Genomic DNA, 23,055 nt, shown 5'->3' with positions numbered 1-23,055 from the left:
CCTGAGGGGTGAGGGGAGGGGGGAGAGGGAACGCGAACAGGGGTGAGAGGGGACAGAGAAGGGGGAAAAGGGAACAGAAAATGGGGGGGACATCAGACAGAAAATGGTGGGAACACCTGACAGAAAAGGTAGGTAAGAACTTAGAGATTAGAGGGAAAATGGGACAGAAAAGAGAGGGAAGGGGGGACAGAAAATGGTGGGAAAATGTGTGAGAAAATGGCAGGAAAGGCTAAAAGAAGTGACAAGCAATGGAGGGCAATAAGGGACCAAAGAGACAGGAAAGGGGACAAGAAATGGAGGGAAAATGAGACAGAAAAGAGGGAAGAGAAAAAGCTGGAAAAAGTGACTGGGAGTGAAAAAGGGAAAGAAAATGGTGACAGGAAGGGACAGGGCTGGGAAAAGGCACAGAAAGGCGTGGGAAAATGGACAGAAAATGATGGGAAAACATTAGGGGAAAAATGTGGGGGACAGGGTGGGAAAATGTGACAAAAAAGGCGGGAAAATGTGACAAAAAAGGCAGGAAAACATGACAAAAAAGGGTGGGAAATCATGAGAAAACATGAGGAAAAAGGCAGGAAAACGTGAGGGGAAAAAGGCAGGAAAACGTGAGGGGAAAAAGGCGGGAAAACGTGAGGGGAAAAAGGCGGGAAAACGTGAGGGGAAAAAGGCGGGAAAACGTGAGGGAAAGGGAGGTGAGGAGCTGAAAAAGCTGCAGAAGGTGAGAGGAAATGGGGAACGAAAAGGGACAAAGTGGAGGGACAGGAGAGAGAAAAGGGGTGAAAAAGGACCAGAAAGAGGGGAGAGGTGACAGAAAATGGGGGCAAGAGGGGACAGAACCTGAGAGAGAAAGGGGGGACAGAGACAGAAGGAGCAGAGGAGGCAGAAACTGGAGGAAGGAGGTGACAGAAATGGGGAGAACCGGGAGAAAAGAGGGAAAAGGGAGAGCAGAGGGAGGGAGGAGGGTCAGAAACAGTGAAATGTGACAGAAAACGGGGCTGAGGGTGGGCAAGGGGGGACGAAGAGGGGGACAGAAGGGGACAGCCCAGCGCCCGCTGCCATCATCCCCTGTGTCCCCACTGTGCCCCCACCAGAGGCCCCCATGTTCCCCAATGTCCCCTCCATGTCCCTGTGTCCCCCCATGCCCCCCCATGTTCCCCCATGTCCCCTCCATTGTTCCTGTGTCCCCCAATGCCCCCCAATGTCCCCCTATGTTCTCCCATGTTCCCCCTGTGTCCCCCAATGCCCCCCCATGTACCCCAATGTCCCCCCAGGCTGCAGCGATGGACGTGGACCCGCCCAGTGAGGAGTTCTGTGGCCGGGACTCCCCGAGACCCCCGTGTGTCCCTGTGTCCCCCCGCCCCAGGGACAAGGGGTTCCAGAGTGTTCCGGAGGGACACGTTGTCCCCGTGTCCTGCCCAGTTCCCCCCTCAGGTCCCCCTGGGGGTGTCCCACGGCTTGAGATGCTCCTGAAACGGATCCACAGCCTGCAGAGCGGTGAGTGGGGGGACCGCCATGTCCCTGTGTCCCTGTGTCTCCCGATGTCCCCCCATGTCCCTCTGTCCATCCCACCATGTCCCACAGCCCGTCAGACCATGGAGAAGGAGCTGGAGGAGGCACAAAGCCGCAGGGAGGGGCTGTGCCAGGACCTGGAGCAGCGTGAGTCACATGAGGGGGACACTGAGGGCTCTGGGGAGTCACTGAGGGGTCTGGGGGGGGTCACTGAGCAGTCTAGGGGGGTGACTGAGGGGTCTGGGAGGGTCACTGAGGGTCTGAGGGGGACACCGAGAGGTCTGGGAGGGTCACTTAGGGGCCTGGGGGTGTCACTGAGGGCTCTGGGGGGGGACACAGAGGGCTCTGGGGGTTCTGGTCCCAGCTGACCCACCCTCCCCTCCCCACAGTGAAGCAACGTGAGGCAGCACTGGAGGGGGTCTGGCAGCAGGTGCAGGGTGAGGCTGGGGGGGCTCAGGGCCTTTGGGGTGGGGGCAGGTCTCTGGGCCCCTCCTCGATGCTCCCCTGACCCTCCCTGACTCCCCAAACCCCCTCTTGATTCCCCCTGGTGCCTGTGAAACCCCTGACCCCCCCCAGACCCTTCAACCCCTGTGATCCCCCAGACCCCCCAAATCCCCATAATCCTTGTGACCCCCTGACTCCCTTGATCCCCCTCTGGGATTCCCCCGATCCTGTGACACCCCCTGACCCCTGTTGCCCCCTGACCCCCCCAGACTCTCTGCGGACAGCGCGGCTGCGCAGGAAGGAGGTGGAGGCCGAAGGTCAGAGGTGAGTGGGGGGACCTGGACACTTGTGACCCCCCTGACTCCACCTTTGCCCACATGACCTCTGACCCCCCCAAACACACCCGGTGCCCCCACAGGCGTCGGGGGCTCTGCCTGGAGCGGCAGCAGGGCCTGGAGGGGGCGGAGGAACAGCAAGAGCAGCTCCGGCACCTGCGCCGGGAATGCAGGTGGGTCTGGGGGGACACAGGTGGGTGTGGGGACACAGGGGGGCGTGGGGGGACACAGGTGGGTCTGGGGGGACACGGGTGGGTCTGGGGGGACACGGGTGGGTGTGGGGGGACACAGGTGGGTCTGGGGGGACACGGGTGGGTGTGGGGACACAGAGGGGTGTGGGGGGACACAGGTGGGTCTGGGGGAGACACAAGTGGGTGTGAGGGGGACATAGGTGGATCTAGGGACACAGGTGGGTGTGGGGACAGAGGTGGGGCCTTGGGGGACACGGGTGGGTGTGGGGGGGACACAGGTGGGTTTCGGGACACAAGTGGGTTTGGGGACACAGGTGGGCGTGGGGACACAGGGGAGTGTGGAGGGACACAGGTGGGTGGTGGGGACACAGGTGAGTGTGGGGGGGGACACAGGTGGGTGGGGCACAGGTGAGTGTGGGGGGGACACAGGTGGGGGGGGGACACACAGGTGGGTGGGGACACAGGTGAGTGTGGGGGGGACACAGGTGGTGGGGAGGTGGGGGGGACACAGGTGGGGGGGGACACAGGTGGGTCTGGGGGAAACAGGTGGGTCTGGGGGAGACACAAGTAGGTGTGAGGGGGACATAGGTGGATCTAGGGACACAGGTGGGTGTGGGGACAGAGGTGGGTCTGGGGGAGACACAGGTGGGTGTGGGGACAGAGGTGGGTCTGGGGGAGACACAGGTGGGTGTGGGAGGGACACAAGTGGGTGTGAGGGGGACATAGGTGGGGCCTTGGGGGACACAGGTGGGTGTGGGGACACAGGTGGGCATGGGGGAGATACAGGTGGGCTGGCGGCTGTGCCAGGTGACCTACACAGGTCACATGATCCCTGTGTGTCACAACCCTCAGGAGGGAGTTCTGGCAGCAGCTCGAGACCATCATAGACGAGCACAAGCGCCTGCGCGACATGCACGTGAGGCCTGGGGTGTCCCCTCCCACACCTGGGGTGTCCCCTCCCACACCTGGGGGAGCCACACACACACACCTGTGCCCCCCCCGCAGGCTCCGGCCCACCTGGAGGCTGAACTGGTGCAACTGGAGAGCACAAAGGAGAAGCTGCTGAGCCTGGGTAAGACCCCAACACCTGAGGGACCCCCTGGACCCCTGAGCCCCCCAGACCCCTCGGGCTGACCCACCCCCTTCTCCCCCCAGAGCGGTGCCTGATGGAGATCGAGGAGCAGGTGGGCCCAGAGGCCCCCGCGGTCACGTGAGTGCTCAGCCCCGCCCCCACACCTGGCCCCACCCCCACACCTGCCCTGCCCCATGCCTGGCCCCCACCCGCCCCCCACCCCTGCAGGCGATTGGTGGAGCAGGAGCAGGAGGAGGTGCGGCAGCAGCTGGAGGTGCAGCTGGGCCTGAGGGATCAGGAGCTGCAGCGACGGGACAGGTGTGTGACCCCACCTGGGACAGGTATGTGACCCTACCTGGGACAGGTGTGGCCCTGACACCTGGGCCTTCTGGGTCCACACCCACATCTGGCCGTGCCCCCCAGGCTGGCAGAGGAGCTGAAGCAGCTGCAGCTGCAGCTCCCTGGGGAGGCTCCGGAGTGACAGAAGAGGAGACAGGAGGGACCCGTGGGACACTTGGGCACCTGTGTGGCAACTGTGTGTCACCTGTGTCACCTGTGAGCCACCTGTGTGGTACCTACAGGACACCTGTGTCACCTGTGTGCCACTTGTGTGTCACCTGTGGCACCTGTGTGGCACCTGTGTTACCAGTGTGTCACCTCTGTGCCACCTGTGTGGCACCCACAGGACACCCGTGTCAGCTGCATGTCACCTGTGTGTCACCTGTGTGTCACCTGTGTCCCCCTATGTCCTCATGTCCCCTCAATCCCTCCTTGTCCCCGCCATGTCCCCCATATCCTGATGTCCTTCTATGTCCCCCCCATGTCCCCAATGTCCCTCCATGTCTCCCCATGTCACTATGTCCCCATTTCCCCCCATGTCCCCAATGCCCCCATGTGCCCATGTCCCCCAGTGTCCCCCCATGTCCCCAATACCCCCCGTGTCCCCCAATAAACGCCCCCCGCATCACCGCCGCCTCTCACGTGTCTCTTTGGGGTCCCGCGGGGGGGGGGCCCGCAAGTAACACTTCTCCCAACATGGCGTCCCCCGGCGGCCGCCGCCATTGCCCGCCATGGCCGCCGCCATGTTGGGTGTGGGCACGCCCTCAATCGGAAGCGGAAGTCGGTCACGCCCCTCGCTTCCGGCGGCGGCGGGGCCTGGCCCGGAGGGTCCCTCGGTGGCGCTGGCGGCGGCGGAGATGGTGGGGGGGCGGGGGGCCTTGGGGGGGTTAGGAAGGTCTTTGGGGAGGCTGGAGAGGGTTGGGGGCTGGGGGAGGGTCTGTGGCGGGGGCTGGGGGTCCGGAGGGGTCTGTGGGGGCCCCGGTGACACCCGGCCGTGCCCCGACGGCCCCCGCCATTGCCCACCCCCAGGACAGCGAGTTCTCGGACGCGGAGGCGGCGCCGGGCGGGGAGGAGAACGCGCCGGTTTATTGCGTGTGCAGGAAGCCCGACATCAACTGTTTTATGATGTGAGGGGGGAACGGGGGGGGCCGATATAACTGCTTCGTGACGTGAGGGGGGAGTGTGGGAATGGGGGAGCTTGAGGGATCCCCAAATGCTTCGTTATGTGGGGGGAGGAACGAGGGGATCCCAACATCAACTGCTTTGTGATGCGAGGGGGAAATGGGGGTCCAACCGCTTCGCGATGGGAGGGGGAGTGAGGGGTCCTATGATGGGGCTGGGGGGGCTCTGTAGGGCTGTGGACCCCAGGGGGGCTGGAGGGGGGAGGGCTCAGGGCCGGGGGGGAGAGCAGATATCTCTGAGGGTGGGAGTTGGGGGCTCCGGGGGTCTGTTGGGCGGATCCCTTGAAGGGGGGGCAGTGAGGGCTCCTTTGGGGTGGAGGGGATGGAGGGACCCTTGAAATGGGGGGGCGTGGAGGGACCTTTGGGAGGTTCCCCAGCTGAGGGTCTCGGTGTGTCCCCCCCCCAGCGGATGTGACAACTGCAACGAGTGGTTCCATGGGGACTGTATCAACATCACCGAGCGCATGGCCAAGGCCATCCGGGAGTGGTACTGCCGCCAGTGCCGCGGTGAGGGGGCCGGGGGGGCCATCTGGGGCTGGCACTGCCACCAGTGCCGCGGTGAGGGGGCTGGGGGGGCTTTGGGGGATCCAGGGGGACCCTCCGTGAGTGGTACTGCTGCCAGTGCCGTGGTGAGGGGAGTTTGAAGGGGCTGAGAAGCTGATTTGGGGGGTCAGGGGGGAGGCTCGGAGGGGGGTACTGGGGGGTCCTGGACACCTGGATATCTTTTGGAGGGAGGGGTGGCTATTGAGGTCCATTCTGGGGAGTCCTTGATCTCAGGGTCCTGGTTGGCAGGGTCTGGGCTTAGGTTTGGAGGGGGAAATGGGGGTCCCTGACATCGGGACCCCTCAGTGAGGGGTGACAGCAGCAGAGGGGGAGCTGGGGGTGAGTGAAGGGTCCCCCTGACCTCCCTCTGTCCCCCCTCTTTCCAGAGAAGGACCCGTCCCTGGAGATCCGGTACCGGCACAAGAAGTGGCGGGAGAAGGAGCACGAGGGGGCCAAGGGGCAGGAGCTGGAGCAGGGCCGGGCGGCCAAGGTGGGCTTGGGGGGTCCTGGGGATGGCCCTGGGGCCAGACCACCAAGGTGGGGGGGACCTTGTGGTGTGGAGGCGCCGGGACTGCCCCAGTCCCTTAAGATGTGGATTTGGGGGTTCCCTATATGTGGTGGTTTGGGGGATGTTTGGGTGCCCCCTGGACCTCTGAGCCCCTTCCAGGTGCCTGGTTGGGTTTTGGGGTGTGTGACCCCCCCAGATCAAGAGCTTGGCCCGCATGTGTGGGGAGTGCGAGGTGGGGGCGTCCCTGGGTGTCCCTGGGTGTGATTTGGGGTGTCTGACCCCCCCGGCCCCCCAGATCAAGCGCTCAGCCCGCATGTGTGGGGAGTGCGAGGCCTGCCGGCGCCCCGAGGACTGCGGGCAGTGCGATTTCTGCCGGGACATGAAGAAGTTCGGGGGCCCCAACAAGATCCGCCAGAAGTGCCGCCTGCGGCAGTGCCAGCTGCGGGCCCGGGTGAGCGGGGCTTGGCGTGGGCCTGGCGTGTGCTTGGCGTGTCCTTCGTGTGTCCTCAGCATGTTCTCAGTGTGTGCCCAGCGGGTGCTTGGTGTGGGGCGAGCGCTTCAGGTGGGGCCAGTGTGCGCTGGGCACGTGTGTAACGTGTCCTTAGCGTGTGCTTGGTGTGTTTGTTGCATGGCTGAAGTGTGTGCTCAGTGTGATTTTAGTTTGGTGCTGATCTGATGTTGGTGTGACCTCGGTGTGTGCTTAGCGTGGTCACGTGTTTTATGGGGTCAGTGTGCGCGTGACGTGTGCTGAGCGTGGCCTCGGCGTGGGGTGAGTCCTTCCCATGTTGTCTGTGCGTGCTTGGCGTGTGTTTGGTGTGTGCTCAGTGTCTGTGGGGTTTGGGGGTCCTTGGGGTGGGGTTGGAGGGGGTTGGAGCGGCTCCAGCGTGTCCCCGGTGTGGTTCCCTGTCACTGTGTCTCTGACGTGTCCCTGTGTCACCCGCTCCAGTGTCTCCATGTCACCTCGTCCCGTGTCCCTGACGTGTCCCCAACGTGTCCCGTGTCCCTGTGTCACCTTATCCCATGTCCCTGACGTGTTCCATGTCCCTCTGCCACCCTGTCCCGTGTCCCTGACGTGTCCCCACTGTGTCCCCACAGGAGTCCTACAAGTACTTCCCCACCTCGGTGAGTCACCGGGGCCCTGGGGCTGGGGGGGTCTGGTGGGAGGGGGATGGGCTGGGGGATGGGGGGTTGGGATGCCCCAAAATCTGGGATCCCCCTGGGGTGAGGGGGGGTCTCGTAGGTCCCCAGGCTGGGGGTGGTGTGGGGGGGTCCCTGGGGTGGGGGTGCTGGTGCCCGGGTAGGTGCTGACCCCCCCCAGCTGGTGTGAGGGGGTGCTGTGGGGGGGTCCCGGGGGGTCTGTTGTGGTGTTGACCCCCCCCAGCTGATAAGGCTGTGCCTTTGGAGGGTTCTGAGGGGGCCTGGGGGTCCCTGGCAGTGCTGACCCCCATTGAGCTGATAAGGAGGTCCTGGAGGTGCCATCAGGGGGTCCCAGGGATGCCATGGGGGGTCGCTGGTCGCTGAACCCCCCCCAGCTGATAAGGGGTCCCGGGGGTGCCATGGGGGGGTCCTGGGGGTCCCTGGTGGTGCTGAACCCCCCCAGCTGATAAGGGGCTCCTTGGGGGTCCTGGGAGTGCCATGGGGGGGTCCCGGGGGTGCCGGAGGGGGGTCCTGGGGGTCCCTGGCGGTGCTGACCCCCCCCCAGCTGGCGCGGGGGCGCGAGGGGGACCTGGAGCTGCTGAAGGCGCAGCTGGGGCCGGGGCCCCCCGAGAGCCTCTCGGACGAGGAGCTGCCCCTCGACCCCCGGCTCTACCAGGAGCTCTGCGCCGGCGCCTTCGACGAGCACGGCCTGGTGAGCCCCCAAACTGACCCCCCGGGCACCCTGAACTGACCCCCGGGCACCCCGAACCGCCCCTGGCACCCCAAACTGACCCCCGGGCACCCTGAACTGCCCCTGGCACCCCAAACCGCCCCTGGCACCCCAAACTGACCCCCGGGCACCCTGAACTGCCCCTGGCACCCCAAACTGGCCCCCGGGCACCCTGAAATGCCCCTGGCACCCCAAACCGCCCCTGGCACCCCAAACTGACCCCTGGGCACCCTGAACTGCCCCCCAACCACTCCAAACTGGCTCCCCAGGCACCCCAAACTGACCTCCCATGTGCCCTGGACTGCCCCTGGCACCCTGAAACCCCATGGCACCCCAGACTCCCCCCTGGGCACCCCCAACTGCCCCCTGGGTGCCCTGAACTGCCCCTGGGCACCCCCAAACTGCCCCCCCCCCAGGCACCCACAACTGTCCCCCAGGCACCCCAAACCGCCCTCCCGGGCACCCCAAGCCCCTCCCCAGCATGTTCAGCATGTTGAGGCCCCGTTCTTAAGCACCAACATCCACTGAGGCGGGTTTGGGGTGGGGGGGTTGGTGTTGGGGGGGGCTTTATGTGTCGGGACAGGTTGGAGCATGTTGGGGCAGAGTGAGAGACGTTTGAACCCAGTTTAAACGTGTCAGAGCATGTTACAAGTATGGTCGGGCACCCCGAAGCCTTTAGGTGTGTTTGTGCATGTCAGGGCGTGTGTTAAGCGTCTCTCAGCATCCCAAGCCACGCTTATACGTGTTTAGGCAGGTGGGGGGGGTTAAGTGTGTTCCCATGTAGAGGTGTTCTCGGGGGGCTGGGACACCCTGGGTTGGGCTTTGGCGTGTTCAGGCCCACGGGAGCACGTCTAAGGCAGGGTTTGCGTGTCAAGGCCTGGTTTTGTGTGTTGGGGGGTGTTTTTGCATGTCAAGGCCTGGTTTTGTGTGTTGGGGGGGATTTTGGGTGTCGGGGGTGCCTTGAGCATGTGAGGATGTGTTGGTGCACCCGCTGTGTTCTCAGTCCGTGTCAGGGCATGTTGAGGTGTGTCTCCCCACGTGTCCCTGCGCTGGGCCGTGCTCTGGATGTGACCAGGCGTGTCCTGGCCTGTCAGAGCGTCGCTGTGCCCCCGTGTCAGGGCACGTCCTGGCACGTTGGGGCGTGTCCTGCATGTCCTTGCATGTCCCCATGTGGGCCGTGCTCTGAGGCGTGTCAGGGCGTGTTGGGGCATGTCCTGGCGCGTCCTGGCACGTCCCCCCGTGCCCCTCCGTGTCCCCGTGCCCGCCCCGACGTGTCCCCGGTCCCGCACAGCCCTGGCTCAGCGACGCCGAGGACGCCCCGTTCCTCGACCCCGTCCTGCGCAAACGCGCCGTGAAGGTCAAACACGTCAAGCGCCGCGAGAAGAAGTCGGACAAGAAGGTGGGGGGGGGCACTGGGGGCAACTGGGAGGGCTCTGGAGAGAGGCTGGTGGGCACTGGGAGGGCTCCTGGGAGGTGCGGGGGGTCCTTAAGGCTTACTGGGAGGCTACTGGAAGGGGCACCAGGAGCCTCCGGGAGGGCTGTGGGTGGTCGCTGGGTGGTCGCTGGGCTATGACTGGTGGTTGCTGGTGCTAACTGGTGGTCACTGGTGCAGAAGGAGGAGCGGTACAAGCGGCACCGGCAGCGGGCCCGGCACCGGGAGCGCCGGGGACACCCCGAACGTGCCGACGCCCGGGACCCCGCGGGGCTGGGCCAGTGCCTGGGGCCCGGCTGCACCCGCCCTGCCCGCCCCCCCTCCAAGTACTGCAGCGAGGCCTGTGGCATCAAACTGGCTGCCAAGTGAGTACCTACTAGTACGGACCAGTACAGACTGGTATAGGCCGGTACAGATGGGTACAGACCAGTACAAACCAGTACAGATAGGTACACACCAGTACAAACCAGTACAGGTAGGTACAGACCAGTACAAACCAGTACAGATAGGTACACACCAGTACAAACCAGTACGGATAGATGCAGATCAATACAAACCAGTACAGATAGGTGCAGACCAGTACAAACCAGTACAGATGGGTACTGGGAGGTACAGACCAGTAATGACATGTGTAGACCTGTATAAACTCGTACCAACAAGCAGTGACCTGTGTAGATTGACAGAAACCGGTACAGACCAGTACAGATTGCTGCAGGTGATTACAGACCAGTACAAACCGGTATGGACCGGTAGTGACCTGTATAGACCAGTATAAACTAGTACAGACCAGTAACAAGCTGTATGGGCTGATACAAACCAGTACAGACCAGGCCCAGACAGAGCAGAGCCCCTCTGGATCCAGGGGGCCAGTTCCCCCCCTCCGGTGCTTCCTCCCCAGGTCCCAGCTGGCCCGGTGAGATCCCACCCCCAGGATCCTGGGAGGGATCCCACACCCGTTCCCAGGGTGGATCCCACACCCCATCCCAGAGTGCCCGTTAACCCCATCCCGCCCCATTCCCAGCGGATCTACGAGATCCTGCCGCAGCGGGTCCAGCAGTGGATCCCAGAGATCCCGGGGGTTCTGGGGTGCCCGTTAACCCCAAACCCCCCCCAATTCCAGCCGGATCTACGAGATCCTGCCGCAGCGGATCCAGCAGTGGCAGCAGAGCCCGTGCGTGGCCGAGGAACACGGGAAGCGGCTCCTGGAGCGGATCCGGCGGGAGCAGCACCAGGCGCGGCTGCGGCTGCAGGAGATGGAGCGGCGCTTCCACGAGCTCGAGGGGCTCATCGCCCGCGCCAAGGGGCACCCACCCCGCGAGGATGAGGAGGTGGGGACCCCCCAAAACCCCCCAGGACCCCCCTGGGATCCCCCAAACACCCCCTGAATCTCAAAACCCCCTGGGACCCCCAAACCCCTCCCACGAGCTCGAGGGGCTCATTGCCCGGGCCAAGGGGCACCCGCCCCACGAGGACGGGGGGGGACGACCCCCAAAGTCCCCCTGAACCCCAAAACCCCCCAGGATCCCCAAACCCCTTCCATGAGCTCAAGGGGCACCTACCCCTGCAAGGATGAGGAGGTGGGGGCACGCAGAGACCCCCAAACCTCCCCATGGACCCCTGAACACCAACACACACCTCCTGGAGGCTTGGAGACCCCCCCCAAACCCTTTAACCCCCCATCCTGGGTCCTCCCTGATCCCCCCTCAGGTTCCCCATGGACACCTGGATCACCTCCAAACCTGTTAACCCCTGGTGGTCCTTGAGCCCCTTAACCCTGGGTGTCCCCCCAATCCCTGTGTCCCCCCAGAGCACAGAGGGGGACAGTGAGGACACGGACCTGCAGATCTTCTGTGTCTCCTGCGGCCACCCCATCAACCCCAAGGTGGCCCTGCGGCACATGGAGCGCTGCTACGCCAAGGTATCCTGGGCTCTGGGGGTCCGGGGGATCCCTGGGCTCTGGGGGGAGCCTGGAGGAGCCGCAGCAACCTCTGGGCTCCCGGGGGTTCCTGGGATCTGTGGGATCAACCATGGGATCTGCGGGGGGCCTCTGTAGGGGTCATGGTGTCCCCTGGGGGGGCTGTAGGGACCTGCTTGGGGGTCTGTAGCAGCTGGGGAGCCATGGGGACCTCATGGAGGGTCTCCAGGAAGGCTGGGGGGGCCAGAGGGACCCTGCCTGGGGGGCTCTGGGTGGGTTCTCCAGGGGCTGTGGATCCCTGTAAGGGCTGGGGTTTCCCCTGGGGGTCCGTAGGGCTCCAGGGGGTCTCGGGGGTCCCATCTCTGCACCCTTCTGACCCCCCACTCTGTTGCAGTACGAGAGCCAAACGTCCTTCGGGTCCATGTACCCCACCCGCATCGAGGGGTGAGTGGGGAGGGGAGGGGGAGGAAGGGGAGGGGGGTTCCAGGCCCCTGGGCAGGTGAAGGGCAGTTATGGCTGCCTGGAGGGGGTTCCCCCTGTCACCCCGTGTGCCCCCCTGTCACCCCGTGTGCCCCCCTGTCACCCCGTGTGCCCCCCCAGGGCCACCCGCCTGTTCTGCGACGTTTACAACCCCCAGAGCAAAACCTACTGCAAGAGGCTGCAGGTGCTGTGCCCGGAGCACTCCCGGGACCCCAAGGTGGGTGTGGGGGGCAAAGGGGGCTGAGGGGGGGCTGGTGTTGTGTCCAGAGCACAGCCGGGACCCCAAGGTGGGCACAGGGGTTGGGGGGGCAGCTGCCCCCGTGGATGCCCCCATGGGTACTATAGGGCACGTCTATGGGTGCCCCTGGGAGCCCCAGCACCTCATTGACCCCACTGCCCCCCAGGTGCCCACAGATGAGGTGTGTGGGTGTCCCTAATGTCCCCTGTGTCCTCAGTGTCCCTGTGCCCCCCAGGTGCCCATGGATGAGGTGTGTGGGTGTCCCCAATGTCCCCAATGTCCCTGTGCCCCCCAGGTGCCCATGGATGAGATGTGTGGGTGTCCCTAATGTCCTCAGTGTCCCTGTGCCCCCCAGGTGCCCATGGATGAGGTGTGTGGGTGTCCCCAATGTCCCCAATGTCCCTGTGCCCCCCAGGTGCCCATGGATGAGATGTGTGGGTGTCCCTAATGTCCCCTGTGTCCCTGTGCCCCCCAGGTGCCCGCGGATGAGGTGTGTGGGTGTCCCCTGGTCCGGGACGTGTTCGAGCTGACGGGCGATTTCTGCCGCGTCCCCAAGCGCAAGTGCCACCGTCACTACTGCTGGGAGAAGCTGCGCCGCGCCGAGGTGGACCTGGAGCGTGTCCGCGTGGTGGGTGTCACCTGGGGGGCAGGAGGGGCCCCACGGTGTCCCCTGGATCCCACACGCCACACTGATGTCCTTCACAATCTGCTCGTGTCCCCAAGGCAGTCCCTGTGTCACCATGTTCCCACGTGTGGCCCCTTGTCACTGGTTCTGTCCCCACATCCCCCAGACTGTCCCCACGCTGTCCTCTGTCCCTGACCCTGACTCCGTGCTGTCTCCAGTCCCCAGTGGTACAAGCTGTCCCTGCCCGTGACCCTGGCAGTGTCCCCTCTTCCCCCCCAGTGGTACAAGCTGGACGAGCTGTTCGAGCAGGAGCGCAATGTCCGGGCGGCCATGACGAACCGGGCGGGGCTCCTGGCGCTGATGCTGCACCAGACGATCCAGCACGACCCGCTGACCACGGACCTGCGCTCAGAGCGCTGATGGGACCCCCACAGCCCCCACCCCCCAGGCCTGGGCCCTACCCCCCCACAATAAATCGGGTGTAAAAACCGTGTTTGGAGGTGTCTGTGGGGCTGGGGGGTGTTAATGGGGCTGGGGGCCCTATAGGGTGGGGGAGCCCTTAGAGGGCTGGAGGGTTCCTGGAGGGCAGGGGGGGCAGGGGCAGCATCCCGGGGATGGGCTGGGAAGGATCGCTGGGGGTGCTGGGGGGGGAGGGTCGTCCCTGTGGGGGGTTCAGGGGTCCTGGGGGGTCTTTAGAAGTTCTGTACAGCTCAGGAACCCCTGAGAGTTCTTGGGGGTTCTATAGGGCAGGGGGGGGTCCCTGTTGGGTTCCTTGGGGGTTCTGTGGGACTCGGGGGTCCCTGGGGGGTGTTTGGGGGGTCCCTGAGGGGGTCCCTGAGGGGCCGAGTGGAACGCCTACAACGCATATTAAATAGTGTGGCCCCGCCCCCTTTCCGCATCACGTGACCCGCGCGCGGCTTTTTCGAGGGGCGGGGCTAGGCTTCTCGTTTCATGTGACCGCTTCGTTTGCATAGCCCCGCCCCACACGCGACCCTGGCCGTTGGGTCACGTGTCCCCTCGGGGTCACGTGTGTCATGGGTCACGTGCCCACGCCAGTCTGCGGGGGTGCCTCGCCCCGCCCCTCCAAGCTCTCCTCCCCTTTTCCATTGGCCGCCGCGGGCTCACGTGACCAGCTGATTTCACACACTCCCCCCGCCTTTTCCCTCGCGGCGCTTCCGCTTCCGGCGCCAGGCCCCGCCCCCAGGCGGCCGCGAGGAGGAGGAGGCGGAGGAGGAAGAACCGGAACATCTGCGACAGCGGGGGGGGATGGGAACGGTGAGAGGGGAGGGGAGGGCGGGAGAGGGGAACGGTGCGGGGAGAGAGGAGGGTGTGAGGGGATGGGAACGGGGAGGGGGGAACCGAGGTGTGTGGGGGCGTAGGTCAGTGGGGGGGGGGCACAGGGGGCTGAGAAGGGGGGGTTACGTTGGGGGGAAACGGGAAGGGGGAGACGAGGCCGTGAGCGGGGCAGGGGGAGCGGTTTGTGAGGGGTTTCTGAGGGGAGGGGCGGTTTAGGGGGTGATTTTGGGGGAGAGGGGGCGTGAGACGGACCGGGAGGTTTTGAGGTGTTTTTAAGGGGGAGGGGCGGGAGGGGGGAGTTCGGGTGGGAGGGGGCGTGGCGGAGGGGCTGTGAAGGGAAGGGGGGTTGTGGGGGAGTATTTTGGGGGGGCGGGTTGGCGGGTGTTTTTTGGGGGCGTGGTGGGGAGAGGGAGTTTGGGAGCTGGTTTGGAGCGGGAGGGGCGGGGTAGGGGGTGCTTTTGAGGCGGAGGGGGTGTCCGGGGGCGCGCGGGCTGCGGGGAGGGGGAGTTTTGGGGGTTGTTTCTGAGGGGGAGGGGCTGCTCGGAGTTGTTTGTGTGGGGGAGGGGCAGGGCGGGAGGGGGAGGGGGGTTTCGGTGGGGGGGAGGGGTTTGAGGGGGTCACGTGGGGAGGAGATGCGAGGGCGTGGCCTGGCTGTGTTTGGGGGCTTGGCCTCGGGGACCCGGGGGGAGGGGATCTGTGGGTGGGGGCATGTTTTGGGGTCTCTGGGAGGTTTGGGGTGTTTTGGGATCCCGGGAGGGATTTGGGGGTGTTCTGGCAGCCCGTTCCGGTGCTGACACCCCCCCGGGGCAGCAGCCCCCCCCCAGGATGGCCGAGGGCTGGGCCGACTGCCCCGCGCTGGGCCCGGGGTGGCAGCGCCGCGAAGCCTTTCGGAAATCGGGGGCCACGAGCGGCCGCAGTGACACCTACTACAGGAGGTGCCCTTCCCCCACCCCCCCCGGCACCCCCGTCGGCCCCTCCCCCACCCCCTGAACACTTCCTCCCCCATTTCCACCTGCTCCCCAACCCCCCTCCCAACCAACCCCCCCAGAGGGCCCAGGGGCCCCCAAATTGTCTCAGCCCCTCACCAGTCCTTGTCCCCACACCCTGCAGTGTCGGGGCTCCCCCAGGCCTCCCCACCCCCCGTGGTGTCTCTACCCCTCCCAGGGGTGGTTTCAGGCCCCCCCAGGAGCTCCTCGGGGCCATTTCAGTGCCCCCTTACTTCCAGCCCCTCCCCTGGCCCTGCAACCCCAAATCTCTCCACCCATCCCCCATCCGAATTCTTCCAACCCCACCCCAAACCACGGTGGGGCTCAGGGGTCACAGGGGGAACTTTGGGGTCCCCTGAGCTGTGTTGGGCCCCTCCACTGATTTCATCCTCCCCCTCCCTGTTCCTGCTCCTCCCTCCCAGTGTTTCCCCGGGTCACTGACCCCCTCCCTGGGTTTTGGGGTCTCCCCCCGGGTTTGGGGGGTTTTGGGCCCCCCCTGACGGGCCCCCCCGGCAGCCCCACAGGGCAGAAGTTCCGCAGTAAGATCGAGCTGAGGCGGTACCTGGGCCCCGGCCACGACCTGAGCAACTTCGACTTCAAATCGGGGCTGGAGCGGGCCGGGACCCCCCGGGTACGGACCCCAAAACTGCGGGGAGGAGGGCGCTCAAAAGCCAGGGGACCCCAAAAAACCCCAGGGAGGGAAATCTAAAGCTCTGCTGGAGCAGTGGGGAAGGGGGTGGGTCACCCCAAAACTGGGGCGGGTCCCAAAAATGGTGGGGGGATTAGAGTTTGGATTAGGGGTTAGGGGGTGGGAAGAAATTGGAGGGGGGGAAGAAAAGGGGGAGAGCAAAAGGGGCTCCTCGGAATGAGGGAAATGAGGGGGCCCCAGATCAGGGGGGCAGAGGGGAGTCACAGTATGGGGGGCTGAGGGGTTCCCAGAGTGTTTCACCCCTCCATTTTCTCACCCACAGACCAGGAAAGGCCCCAAATGGCGCCTTCCCGTGGGGCGCCCCCTGAATCCCCCTGAGACCCCCCGGGAGGAGGAGGAAGAGGGGGGCGGGGTGGAAGCTGAGGAGGCCCCGCCCCTGCTGGTCCAGGCCCCGCCCCTGCCCCCTCCTGCAGTGGTCACGCCTCCTCCTCCCACCGAGCCCACGCCCCTGATTGCTGTGGCCCCGCCCCCACCCACCGAGGCCCCGCCCCCACCGGAGCCCCCCCTTGTGCGCAGGACCCGCAAACGGAACCCTCCGGAGCCCCCCCAGGACGGGGCTGTGGTGTGAGTGGGGGAGGGGTGGGGGGAGGGTGGGAGTGTGGGGGGTCCTGGATCCCCCTTTTGGGAGGGTTTGGGGACAGGGAGGGGGGTCCCAGAGGAGGGGGTTGGGTGGGTGTTCCCCCAGAGCCCGGCGAGGGAGGGGGGTGGGGAGGGGGTCCCTACGACATCTGGGGGCTGGGAGGGGTATCTGGGGGGAGGGTTGGGGTCCAGGGGGGTCCCTGGGGAGGTTTGGGGCTGGAGGGAGGTCCCTGGGGGGGTGTTGGGGTTTCCCCAGCCCCTGCCAACACCCTCCCCCTCCCCCCCAGTCTCTGTGCCGGCTGCCAGAGCCTCTTCCCGGGGGTGTCCCTGCCCCCCCAGCGCCGCTGCCGCTGGCTCTGCCCCGACTGCCGCGGTGAGTTCGGCCTTGGTGCCCTCCTCATCCTCCTGCTGCCCCCAGAGCCTTCCTCCTCATCCTCCTCCTACCCCCCAGAGCCTTCATCCCACCGTCCTCATCCTCCTCCTGCCCCCGAGAACGTTCCTCTTCCTCCTCGTCATGCTCGTCCTGTGCCTGAGCACATTCCTCCTGGTCTCATTCCCAACCTCAGAGCCTTCCTCATCATCATCCTCAGCAGAGCCTTTCCCATGCCTTCCTCCTCATCCCTCTCATTTTCATAACTCAGAGCTTTTTCCCCTGTTTTGGGCCCTTCTGGGATGGAGTTGGGGGGGGCGTCGGGGGGCTTGAGGGAACCCTGAGGGGAGTCAGGGTGCCCCTGGGGGGGTCCCAGGTAAGTTGAGGTGACCCTGACCTCCCCTCATTTCTCCCCCAGCCCAGAGACGAGACTTCAACCGAGAGCAGCGGTTCTACAAGGTATTCCTGACCCCCCCGGGCCCTCCCAGGCTCCTCTGAACCCCTGGGTGCCCACGATCCCTCGGGGGGGGTTGGAGGGATGTTGTGTCCCCTGGGTGTCCCCCTGGATCCCTCAGGGATTTTTGGGGGTTGCCCCTGGTCCCTCAAGTTTGGGGAGGCTGTTGTGACCCTGTGGCTCCCTAGGGATTTGGGGGCTGTTGTTCCCCCCTGGATCCCTTGGAGAGTTTAAGGGGGGGTGTTTTTCACCCCCGTTCTCTCAGGGGGTTTGGGGGTGTCCCCCTGGTCCCATGGAGGTTCGGGGGGCTGTTGTGCCCCCCAATCCACCACAGGGGTCTGGGGGATTGCGTTGTGCCTCCCCTGATCCCTTGGCGTGTTGTGTTGTGCCCCCCCGACCCCCCCACAGCGGGTGGGCTGTGGCTCGTGCCAGGCCTGTCGCATCCCTGAGGACTGTGGCATCTGCAGCGCCTGCACCCGCAGCCCCCCCGGGGGGCCCCCCGGCCCCGCCTGGCCCCACAAGTGCCTCCTGCGTCGTTGCCTGCGCATCGTCAAGAAGGTACCGGCACCTCTGGCACTGCCACCCCCCCCGGCACTGCCATCCCCCCCCGGCACTGTCACCCCCCCTCAGCACTGTCACACCCTCCCCTGGCACTGTCACACACCCCTGGCACTGTCACATACACTCGTGAGTCACACACCCCTCCCCGGCACTGTCACACATCTGTGTCGGTGCCAGGCTGTCTGTCCCCTCTGTCAGCTCTCTGGTGCCATACCTTGTCTGAGAACATACCTGAGCCGTGTTGTCCCACGTTATCCCATGTTATCCTGTGTTATCCCGTGTTCACTGTGCTCTCCCATGTTCCTGTGTCTCGGCTGCCTGAGCTGTGCCCGCCCGTGCTGTGTCTGTGGCTGCACGTTCACCGTGTTCACCCACGTTCTCCCGTGTTAACCCCTGTTTTCCCGTGTTATCCCATGTTCTCCCGTGCTCACCGTGCTCTCCTGTGTTCCCGTGTCCCAGGGCCTGGGCTGTGGCTCCTGTCCCGGCTGTCTCAGCACCGAGGACTGCGGCAGCTGCTGCATCTGCCTGAGGCGGCTCCAGCCCGGCCTCAAGCGCCAGTGGCGCTGCCTGAGGCGGCGCTGCCTCCGCCCCAAGGTGGGAGACCCCCTGGGACCCCCAGAGTCACCCACCCTCCTGGGGTCACCCTCCAGCACCCCACGGGGCACCCCCCAACCTCCCCCTACAGCGCCAGTGGTGCTGCCTGAGGCACCGCTGCCTCTGCCCCAGGGTGGGACCCCCATTCTGGGACCCCCTGGGACCCCCAGAGTCACCCACCCCCCTGGGGTCACCCCCGATATCCCCCAGACCTCCCGCTCAAGCACCAGTGGCGCTGCCCCCCCCCAAAGTGGGATCCCCACTGCGCCCCCTTGGGACCCCCCAACCTTCCCCTCCCTCTCCACCCTGGGGTGTCCCCCTGCCCCCCTCCCCTCAGTCCCCCCAACCCCCTCTCCCTGTGTCCCTCCAGAAATCGAGGGCAGCCAAGAAGACCCAGATCCCCCAGGCCCTGACAGAGGTGAGTGAGACCCCCGGTGGGGGGGCAGGGCCGGGACCCCTGCGTGTCTCCGCCTCACCCCTATCTCCCCCCCCAGAAGTGGAAACCCTCCATGGAGCAGGAGCCCAGCGACAACCCCAGCACCAGGCACAGGGTGAGTGGGCCCCCCCAGACACCCCTGGGCCCCCCCAGACACCCCTGGGCCCCCACTGACCCCCCTCTCCCCCCAGAAGCCGCTGACCAAGGGCAAGGAGAAGAAGAAGCCTGGCCGACCCCCGAAGCCCCCCGGGCCCCGGGTGAGTGACAGCCCCTGGCCCTGCCCCCTCGGTCACGCCCACAGCCCCTTGGCCCCGCCCCTTCGAGCCCTGGCCCCTCCCCGGTGCAGCTATTAGGGGCAGGGAGCCGTAATGTTCTTAATAGTGGGGCGTGAGAAATTGGGACAGCGTTGGAATTCAGACGATGTAATACAGGGGGTGCAGGTGCCGTAATGCTCCTGATAGCTGTGCCAGCGCTAATGTTGGGGTTCAAGCCCTTGAATAATGGGGTGCAGGTACCGTAATGGTTCTATGAGCTGTTCCTAGGGTGAATATTGGGGTGCAGTGCATTCAAACCCCACAAGCAGTGGGGTGTGGCCAGGTCACACCTTAGGAGCTGGTCCATGGCTGATGGTGTGATTGGGGTACCATAATACCTCTGATAGTGGGGCTAGGTACCACGACACCGTTAATAGGGCGTTCAGTTACCATAATGTCCTTAGTAAGTGTTCCAGTCATAATGTTGGGATCCAAGGGATTGTAATAGTGGGGTGCAGATACCGTAATGCCCTGCCTACTGGGGCCCAGAGAGCCCAGTGCCCCTGATAGCTGCTCCTTCCTCCCTCCGTGCCTTCAGCCTAACCTGCTGCTGGTGCTTGGCTGCCGTAATGCCCCTAATACTGCACCCCCCACTACCGTAATGCTCTTAACAGCCGTTCCCGCACTGACAGCCCCGGCGGGGCCCTGGGGGGTTCTGGGGGTCCCGGGTGACCCCTGTCTCTCCCCAGCGGGGGGTGAGGAGCAGGGCCAGCCGGCGCTGTGGGGTGTGTGCGGCCTGTCGGCGCCCGGCCGACTGCGGCCGCTGCGACTTCTGCCAGGACAAGCCCAAGTTCGGGGGGCAGAACCTCAAGCGCCAGAAGTGCCGCTGGAGGCAGTGCCTGCGCTGTGCTATGGTGGGTGCCCCCCCCGCTTCATCCCGGTGCCTCCCAGCAGCCCCCAGCCACAGCCCCTCTGCCCCCTCCCCAACAACCCACCACCTTTGTCTGGGAAAACTGAGGCACGAGCAAGGCTGGGGCTGCCCCAACCCCTCCAGTGCTGGGTGGGACCAGTTCAGACCAGTATGGACTAGTTGGAGGGGAAAGAGGGGGGTTGGTTGGTACCCAGGTGGTGCCTGGATGCCTGGATCCTGTTTTGGGGGCTCTCCTGGACGCCTGGGTCCTTCCTGCACTGCTTGGCTTTGGGGGGGCTCAGCTCGGGTCCCTTTGCTGGGGGGAGGGGGGGTTCCTTGGCCACCTGGGTCTCCCTGAGGGGGTTGTTCCTCTGCCCCCTTCTGATCCACGTTGCTCCCCAAATCGGGGTGCACCCCCGCCCACTGAGGTCTCTCTCCTGGCGCAGAGGCGGCTGCTGCCGGTGTGGGGGGGTCGCTGGGGGCCCCCCTGGAGAGGCCGCCCCCTCCCCCCGTCCAGGCCCTGCCGGCGCCGGCCCCCCCGGCCCCTCCACGCCGCCGCCCGGAGCCGCCGCCTGCCCCGCCCCCCCCGCCAGGTAACGGGACCCCCCCTCTGTCCGGGGGGGACCCCAAAACGCTCCTCACCCCCCCCCAGATAACTTCATCCCCCAAGTCTTTCCACCCCCTGTCTCTCTCCCCCCCAATTTGCCCCCTGCCTTGCTGTGCTTGCTCTGCTGCTCTGTCTGCACGGACCCCCCTCGGGGGACCCAGGTGTCGGGGGGGACCCAGATGTCCAGGAGGGGAGTCTGGGGGGGATTTTGAGGATCCCCAGGCACCTGGGACTCCCCGTCACCCCAAGGCTTCTCTGTGCCTCAGTTTCCCTGTGGGGTGGGAGCTCCCCCCTGGACACCTGGGTCCCTTTGGGGGGGGCTGTGTCCCTACAGGACACCTGGGTGGCCTGTCCCTGATGTACCCCTCCCCCATAGGTCAAGGAGGACCCTCTGGGGGGGACTGAGCAGGGCCCTGGACCCCTCCCAGGCCCCCCCCTGCGCCTCTGTCCCATCAAGGAGGAGGTGGGTCCCCTCCCACGCCTCGAGGTGAGATCCCCCGGCCGCCTGGGACCCCCACTGGAGATGTGGGGGCCCCCACCGACCCCCCCTGCCCCCCAAGACCCCCGGCTGGGGCTCCTCATCGCCTCGGCCCCCCGGCTCAAAGGGGCCCCCCCGGAGCCCAGCGTGGCCCCCCCGCCGGTGAGTGGGACCCTCTGCACCCCTCCCCCATTCCCCAGGTGCCCGGGACCCCCAGTAACGCCCCTGCCCCCCTGCAGCCCCCCCCCGGGGATCTGGGGGTCCTGATCGCCGCCACCCCCCGCGTGAAGCAGGAGCAGCCCCAGCCCAGCGCGTCCCTGGTGCCGGTAAGGGGGGGGACCCCGAGTTTGGGGGGGTTCCCTGACCCCCCAAACCCCTGGGTTCACCCCAATTCCACCCCTTAGGTGCCCCCCCGGCCCCCCCCGGCCCCACTGGTGGTGCTGAGTGAGAGTGAGGAGGAGGAGGAAGAGGAGGAGGAGGGAGGATGCCGAGTGGTGAGGACGAGGGGTGCTGCTGGGCTGGGGGAGGGTCCCACGGGTGGGGGGGTCTCACGTGGCTGTTCCTGTACTGGGGGGGTTGCAGAATTTAGGAGGAGTCTCAAGAAACTTGAGGGGGTCCTGAGGCTCTTATGGGGTCGTGGGGGGTGCTTGGGAGTGGGGTGGGGGTGTCTTAGGGGGACTCTGAGGGTGGGGGAAGGGAGTCTGGGACCTTCAGTGGGGGAGCTTTTTGGGGTCTTGGTAAACTGGGGAGGGGACTCTTGGGGAGATTCTCAGGGGTTTAGGAGGGGTCTCAAAGAGGGGGTGTCCTCGTGGCTGGGGGGGCGGATTCTGAGGCTCTTGGGGGTCTCCCGAAGGGGTCTCAGTGCTCTCGGGGTGTTCCTCACGATTTCGGGGGGTCCTGTTGTCTGGGAGGGTCCCGAGCCTCCCCCGGAGCCCCCTCCCCACTGCCCCCTCCTCCCGCAGGCGCTGCCGCTGCCGCCGGCACCGCCCCCGCCCTGGCCGGGCTCGTTCCTGGAGGAGCTGCTGGAGATCCCCCTCCCCGCGCACTGGGGGGTGGTGGGGGGCGGCCCGGGGGGGGGCCGGGGGCTGCGGCTGGTGCAGCGCTGTCCCCGCTCGCCCATGGCCGCGGCCGCCGTGCTGCTCAACCCCGGGCTCGCCTTCCGCGTCCTGGTGGCCCGGGGGCGGCCGGTGCCCCCCGGGCACGAGGTGCTGGCCCGGAGACCCCCCCTGCGCTCCGTCCTCGACCTCGTGGAGCTGCTCTGCGACCTCGAGGCCTACGGGCCCTGCCCCGGCCCCCCCGGGGGCCCCCCCGGGCCCCGCTGCCACGTCCTGGTGAGGGGGGGTCGCTGCTGCCGGCCCTGCCTGGCCACGGGGGGGGACTGAGGGGGGATTGGGGAGGGGGGACCAAAGGGAGGGAGAGGATTTGGGGGGACGGGGGAATGGGGGGGGGAGGAATCCGGGGAATAAATTGGGAAGGTGGATCTCTGGGGGAGGGGCAAAGTGGGCACAGAGTTGGGGGAGGCAAATGGGAAAGGAACCGAAATTGGGGGAGGTGGAAGTGATAGAGGAAGGAATTGGAATTGGGGTGAAGGGAATGGGGGAGGGGTGAAATTTGGAGGGGGAAGAAAACAAGGGAGCTGAAAGTGGGGGGAGCAAAGGTTGAGGGATGTGGGGGCAGGGGGGAGGATTTGGGTGTTGCACCTTTGGGATGGGGAGTGCATTTGGGGATGGACCTGGAGGGAGTGTGGTAGGGGCACTGGGGGTCCTCGGGGGGGGTCTAAGGTTAAACCCACATCCCCTCTGTGGGATCCAGGACCCTCCTGTGGGGGTCAGGGTGACTCCAAAGGGGTGACACCCCCATTTTGGGGACCTCTCTCCAGCCCCTCCCCCAGTGACACCCCAAGGCTGAGGGACCCCAGAAGTGGCATTTTTGGGTGGCACCACTCCACATTTGGGAGGGGGGCCCAGTTCGGTACCACCCCTCGGTACCACCCCTCGTTTGGTTTCCCAGGGATTTTGGGGTGCCCCCAGCACCCGTTTTTTGGGGGTTCCCCCCCACCACCCCAGTTTGGGGACATCAGGTTTAGGGGGCCCCAGAAGTTCTTTTGTTGCCCAAGTTCCCCCCAGTGCCAAACTGGGGCCC

General features: G+C 65.9%; 3 protein-coding genes across 4 annotated transcripts; all 3 read left to right on the top strand.

Annotated features, from left to right (window-relative positions):
- The first annotated feature begins 54 nt into the window (after nucleotides 1–54).
- On the top strand, nucleotides 55–4,438 carry SYCE1 (synaptonemal complex central element protein 1). Its single transcript, XM_027742556.2, has 11 exons — nucleotides 55–128; nucleotides 1,272–1,494; nucleotides 1,582–1,656; nucleotides 1,899–1,946; nucleotides 2,223–2,277; nucleotides 2,372–2,461; nucleotides 3,332–3,395; nucleotides 3,485–3,551; nucleotides 3,635–3,689; nucleotides 3,780–3,869; nucleotides 3,975–4,438. Exons 1-11 carry the CDS (start codon nucleotides 81–83, stop codon nucleotides 4,030–4,032), a joined length of 873 nt encoding a protein of 290 aa, XP_027598357.1. The 5' UTR covers nucleotides 55–80; the 3' UTR covers nucleotides 4,033–4,438.
- A 16-nt stretch (nucleotides 4,439–4,454) lies between these two features.
- On the top strand, nucleotides 4,455–13,172 carry CXXC1 (CXXC finger protein 1). Of its 2 annotated transcripts, XM_027742546.2 has the most exons (15): nucleotides 4,455–4,750; nucleotides 4,920–5,017; nucleotides 5,478–5,578; nucleotides 6,001–6,104; nucleotides 6,418–6,573; nucleotides 7,218–7,244; nucleotides 7,825–7,971; nucleotides 9,281–9,388; nucleotides 9,602–9,786; nucleotides 10,542–10,749; nucleotides 11,229–11,339; nucleotides 11,731–11,780; nucleotides 11,937–12,033; nucleotides 12,530–12,682; nucleotides 12,959–13,172. In XM_027742546.2, exons 1-15 carry the CDS (start codon nucleotides 4,622–4,624, stop codon nucleotides 13,097–13,099), a joined length of 1,815 nt encoding a protein of 604 aa, XP_027598347.1. In that variant the 5' UTR covers nucleotides 4,455–4,621; the 3' UTR covers nucleotides 13,100–13,172. The 2 variants fall into 2 exon arrangements, with proteins under 2 accessions (XP_027598347.1, XP_027598349.1); XM_027742548.2 differs by lacking the exon at nucleotides 7,825–7,971.
- Nucleotides 13,173–13,878: 706 nt separating this feature from the next.
- MBD1 (methyl-CpG binding domain protein 1) lies at nucleotides 13,879–22,320 on the top strand. The gene is made up of 16 exons (XM_039391211.1): nucleotides 13,879–13,954; nucleotides 14,789–14,910; nucleotides 15,478–15,592; nucleotides 15,933–16,234; nucleotides 16,537–16,622; nucleotides 17,038–17,078; nucleotides 17,482–17,631; nucleotides 18,094–18,228; nucleotides 18,599–18,646; nucleotides 18,723–18,779; nucleotides 18,856–18,921; nucleotides 19,668–19,832; nucleotides 20,812–21,075; nucleotides 21,153–21,239; nucleotides 21,318–21,566; nucleotides 21,930–22,320. Exons 1-16 carry the CDS (start codon nucleotides 13,946–13,948, stop codon nucleotides 22,293–22,295), a joined length of 2,262 nt encoding a protein of 753 aa, XP_039247145.1. The 5' UTR covers nucleotides 13,879–13,945; the 3' UTR covers nucleotides 22,296–22,320.
- The last annotated feature ends 735 nt before the right edge of the window (nucleotides 22,321–23,055 follow it).

This window comes from Pipra filicauda, unplaced genomic scaffold, assembly GCF_003945595.2.
Source record: "Pipra filicauda isolate LSUMZ 115617 unplaced genomic scaffold, ASM394559v2 scaffold910_size53023_pilon, whole genome shotgun sequence".
NCBI lineage: Eukaryota > Metazoa > Chordata > Aves > Passeriformes > Pipridae > Pipra > Pipra filicauda.
This window is presented reverse-complemented; position numbering and strand designations above follow the sequence as displayed.

Excerpts from the sequence above, each read along its gene's own strand:
- SYCE1 (XM_027742556.2), top strand. The coding sequence starts at position 81 with ATGGGGGGGACATCAGACAGAAAATGGTGGGAACACCTGACAGAAAAG. Across the intron at positions 129-1,271 it reads GGGAACACCTGACAGAAAAG|GCTGCAGCGATGGACGTGGA; the intron begins GTAGGTAAGAAC and ends ATGTCCCCCCAG. Across the intron at positions 3,396-3,484 it reads AGCGCCTGCGCGACATGCAC|GCTCCGGCCCACCTGGAGGC; the intron begins GTGAGGCCTGGG and ends CCCCCCCCGCAG.
- CXXC1 (XM_027742546.2), top strand. The coding sequence starts at position 4,622 with ATGGCCGCCGCCATGTTGGGTGTGGGCACGCCCTCAATCGGAAGCGGA. Across the intron at positions 9,787-10,541 it reads GGCATCAAACTGGCTGCCAA|CCGGATCTACGAGATCCTGC; the intron begins GTGAGTACCTAC and ends CCCCAATTCCAG. Across the intron at positions 10,750-11,228 it reads CACCCCGCGAGGATGAGGAG|AGCACAGAGGGGGACAGTGA; the intron begins GTGGGGACCCCC and ends GTGTCCCCCCAG.
- MBD1 (XM_039391211.1), top strand. Across the intron at positions 18,647-18,722 it reads TCCCCCAGGCCCTGACAGAG|AAGTGGAAACCCTCCATGGA; the intron begins GTGAGTGAGACC and ends CTCCCCCCCCAG. Across the intron at positions 21,240-21,317 it reads CCAGCGCGTCCCTGGTGCCG|GTGCCCCCCCGGCCCCCCCC; the intron begins GTAAGGGGGGGG and ends TCCACCCCTTAG.